We start from the raw sequence: 2,713 nt of genomic DNA, 5'->3' as shown, positions 1-2,713 counted from the left end.
TTCCCTCCATTTCGAATTTCAAACTCCCAGCGCTTTGCGTTCCGTTACCCAACGCTCTTCTCGCCCAGGCTCCCACTGCAAAGCCACCCCGGCCGGGCGGCGCTCTCGCACGCGCAACGCACAGACCAGTCTGTCTCTTGGCACTTCCTCTCTTCTCTTCTCTTCAATCCGCTACCACCCTGCAGGACAATCCCACCCTGCACCCCTTGGTCTTGGACTCTTTGTCTCCTTGTTCTTGTTCTTGTTCTTGTTCTTGGCGCAAACCTGCTTCACTCTGCTCGCTGTGGCGTCCCATTTCTCCCCGGCTGGTGCTGCTTGAGGTCTTGGCGAAGGGGGGTGGAGGAGATGGGAGGGTCCGGGAAGTGGGTCAAGTCGCTCATAGGGCTCAAGAAGCCGGACAGGGAGGATTGCAAGGTGAGGCCACTCGCATCGCCGTGTTCTTGGTTTCTCGAGATTCGATTCTAATCGGAGGTTCTTGTTCATGAGCGAAAGATTTGGGTTTTATCCGAGCTGGAATGGATGTGGAGAAGCATTCTGCTTCTTTGCAGGTTGCAGAGGTTCTGATTTCATTTCTCGCTATTGGCTTAGCAGCATCTAGCACGGGATTTTGAGGTCATGTTTTTTTCCCAAAAAAGATGCACAAAGAACACCAAGATTGTTCTCTCTTCTTCTTCCTCGAATGGCAAAAAATCCACTGCCGAAATCTTTTCCCACTAATGGCCACTCAAATGTCTCTTTCATTGCTGCGTCACATGCCTGAAGATCTAAACAACAGTGCTTTATTTGATTTCCTTGACTGTACTTTGCTGAATACGAAGTAGGGTTATGCACTGCTATGATTGGCTCATAATAAATATGATTCTTTGTAATCTCCTCCTCCTGGGCTATTCTCATCTCAAAATTTTCTGCCCTACAGAACAAGCTGCAACTCCCGTCTATCCATGGAGGAGCGGGCAAGGGCCGGAAGTGGAAGCTGTGGAGGAGCTCCTCCGGCGACCACGGTTCCCTGTGGCGCGGCTCCAAGGGCGGGAGCCACAGATCCGCCGCGGCGTCCGAGGCCTCCGACGACGCATCCTCGCTGGCCGCCGCCGCCGCCGACATGTTCTCCGCCGCACTCGCCACCGTCGCCCGCGCGCCGGCCAAGGACTTCATGGCCGTCCGCCAGGAGTGGGCCTGCATCCGCATCCAGACCGCCTTCCGCGGATTCCTGGTACCACTACTCTCCACGCCTCGTCTCTTCTCGGGTTGAATCTGCAGGGTGAGCTGAACGCTCTGCACCTGTTTGTGTCTGTGCAGGCGAGGAGGGCGCTGCGGGCGCTCAAGGGGCTGGTGCGGCTGCAGGCCATCGTGCGCGGCCGCCAGGTGCGCAAGCAGGCGGCGGTGACGCTCCGGTGCATGCAGGCGCTCGTCCGCGTGCAGGCGCGCATCCGGGCGCGCCGCGTGCGCATGTCCACCGAGGGCCAGGCCGTGCAGAAGCTCATCCAGGCACGCCGCACCAAGCTCGACATCCTCCGCGAAGCAGAGGTTACATCTCCTCCATTTCTCTGTCTTGACATTGTCTACTGCTCTTCAAGAATCCTTTTTTCATGTGTTTGACTGGACAAATTTTGAATTTTCAGGAAGGATGGTGTGATAGCCAGGGAACTCTGGAGGAAGTGAGGGTGAAGCTGCAGAAGCGGCAGGAAGGAGCAATCAAGCGCGAGCGGGCTATCGCCTACGTCTACTCGCAGCACATCGAAGGCATTCCGAAATGCAATGTATGAATCAATCCTCCGCCAAATTCTAGAACAGTGGTACTTCTGAATGAGCTAACAATATTTCTGTTCTGCAGCAACCCAAGAACAGCAATGGCCGGTCCAACCAGTCCGGTCTCCTGCTCAAGCACCAGCACTGCGACAAGAACAACGGCAGCTGGAGCTGGCTGGAGAGGTGGATGGTGGCGAGGCCGTGGGAGAACAGACTGATGGAGGAGCACAACCAGACCAACACAACCAGCTCGCCGGACCTTGTGCCCTCCAAGAAATGCGAGGATTCCTTCGGTGCTCTAGGGGACTTCTCTGAACCGAATTCAGTGAAGGTGAGGAAGAACAATGTGAGCAAAAGGATCAGCGCGAAACCGCCTGGAACGACACACCATCAGCGGCTCAAAGCTCAGTCGATATCGTCTCTGAGCACTGACTTGCACAACGATGAGAGCTCTGCATCATCGTCGTCATGCTTTGCGTCCACTCCGGTATCCTTCTCCACCTTGCTCACGCCGGAGAAGACCGATGGCAGCACCAGGGCGAGGCCAAACTACATGAGCTTGACGGAGTCCATCAAGGCGAAGCAAAAGCCTTTCGGTGCCCAGAGAACAGCGGTATCGAAAGCTTTAGATGATAGGAAGGCCTTGAGCGTCGACTTGAAGGTTGTGAAGGCGTAAACCTGCAATGTTCATCGGATCTCCAAGAAGAGATGAAGCCAATTTTCTAGCTCTCTCTAGGTTGTTTTTGGGTGGGTTGCTCCATCCTTCGGTGTCTTAGTGCTGCATTCTTGAGCTGCATGTTTGTTGCTAGTTCCATGTTCAACATCTTGTTGTCATAGTGCCTCATCTCAGGGCAGTCCTCATTGTCATTGCCAGTATCTTTGTAAGATAGTTCTTTGACTGAAAAAATATTGTGTGGATTTGTTTTTCCGGGTTGTGAAATATTACTAGTGTTCTTGGCTTATCATG

The 2,713-nt window shown here is 54.1% G+C and overlaps 1 protein-coding gene across 1 annotated transcript; it reads left to right on the top strand.

Moving 5' to 3' along the window:
* Positions 1 to 345: 345 nt before the first annotated feature.
* Positions 346 to 2,476, top strand: LOC124658807 (protein IQ-DOMAIN 6-like). The gene is made up of 5 exons (XM_047196826.1): positions 346 to 414; positions 917 to 1,210; positions 1,297 to 1,524; positions 1,620 to 1,757; positions 1,832 to 2,476. Exons 1-5 carry the CDS (start codon positions 346 to 348, stop codon positions 2,420 to 2,422), a joined length of 1,320 nt encoding a protein of 439 aa, XP_047052782.1. The 3' UTR covers positions 2,423 to 2,476.
* The last annotated feature ends 237 nt before the right edge of the window (positions 2,477 to 2,713 follow it).

The sequence above is a fragment of the Lolium rigidum genome, chromosome 6 (genome assembly GCF_022539505.1).
Source record: "Lolium rigidum isolate FL_2022 chromosome 6, APGP_CSIRO_Lrig_0.1, whole genome shotgun sequence".
Classification (NCBI taxonomy): domain Eukaryota; kingdom Viridiplantae; phylum Streptophyta; class Magnoliopsida; order Poales; family Poaceae; genus Lolium; species Lolium rigidum.
This window is presented reverse-complemented; position numbering and strand designations above follow the sequence as displayed.

Excerpts from the sequence above, each read along its gene's own strand:
- LOC124658807 (XM_047196826.1), top strand. The coding sequence starts at position 346 with ATGGGAGGGTCCGGGAAGTGGGTCAAGTCGCTCATAGGGCTCAAGAAG. Across the intron at positions 1,211-1,296 it reads CCGCCTTCCGCGGATTCCTG|GCGAGGAGGGCGCTGCGGGC; the intron begins GTACCACTACTC and ends GTGTCTGTGCAG. Across the intron at positions 1,525-1,619 it reads ACATCCTCCGCGAAGCAGAG|GAAGGATGGTGTGATAGCCA; the intron begins GTTACATCTCCT and ends TTGAATTTTCAG.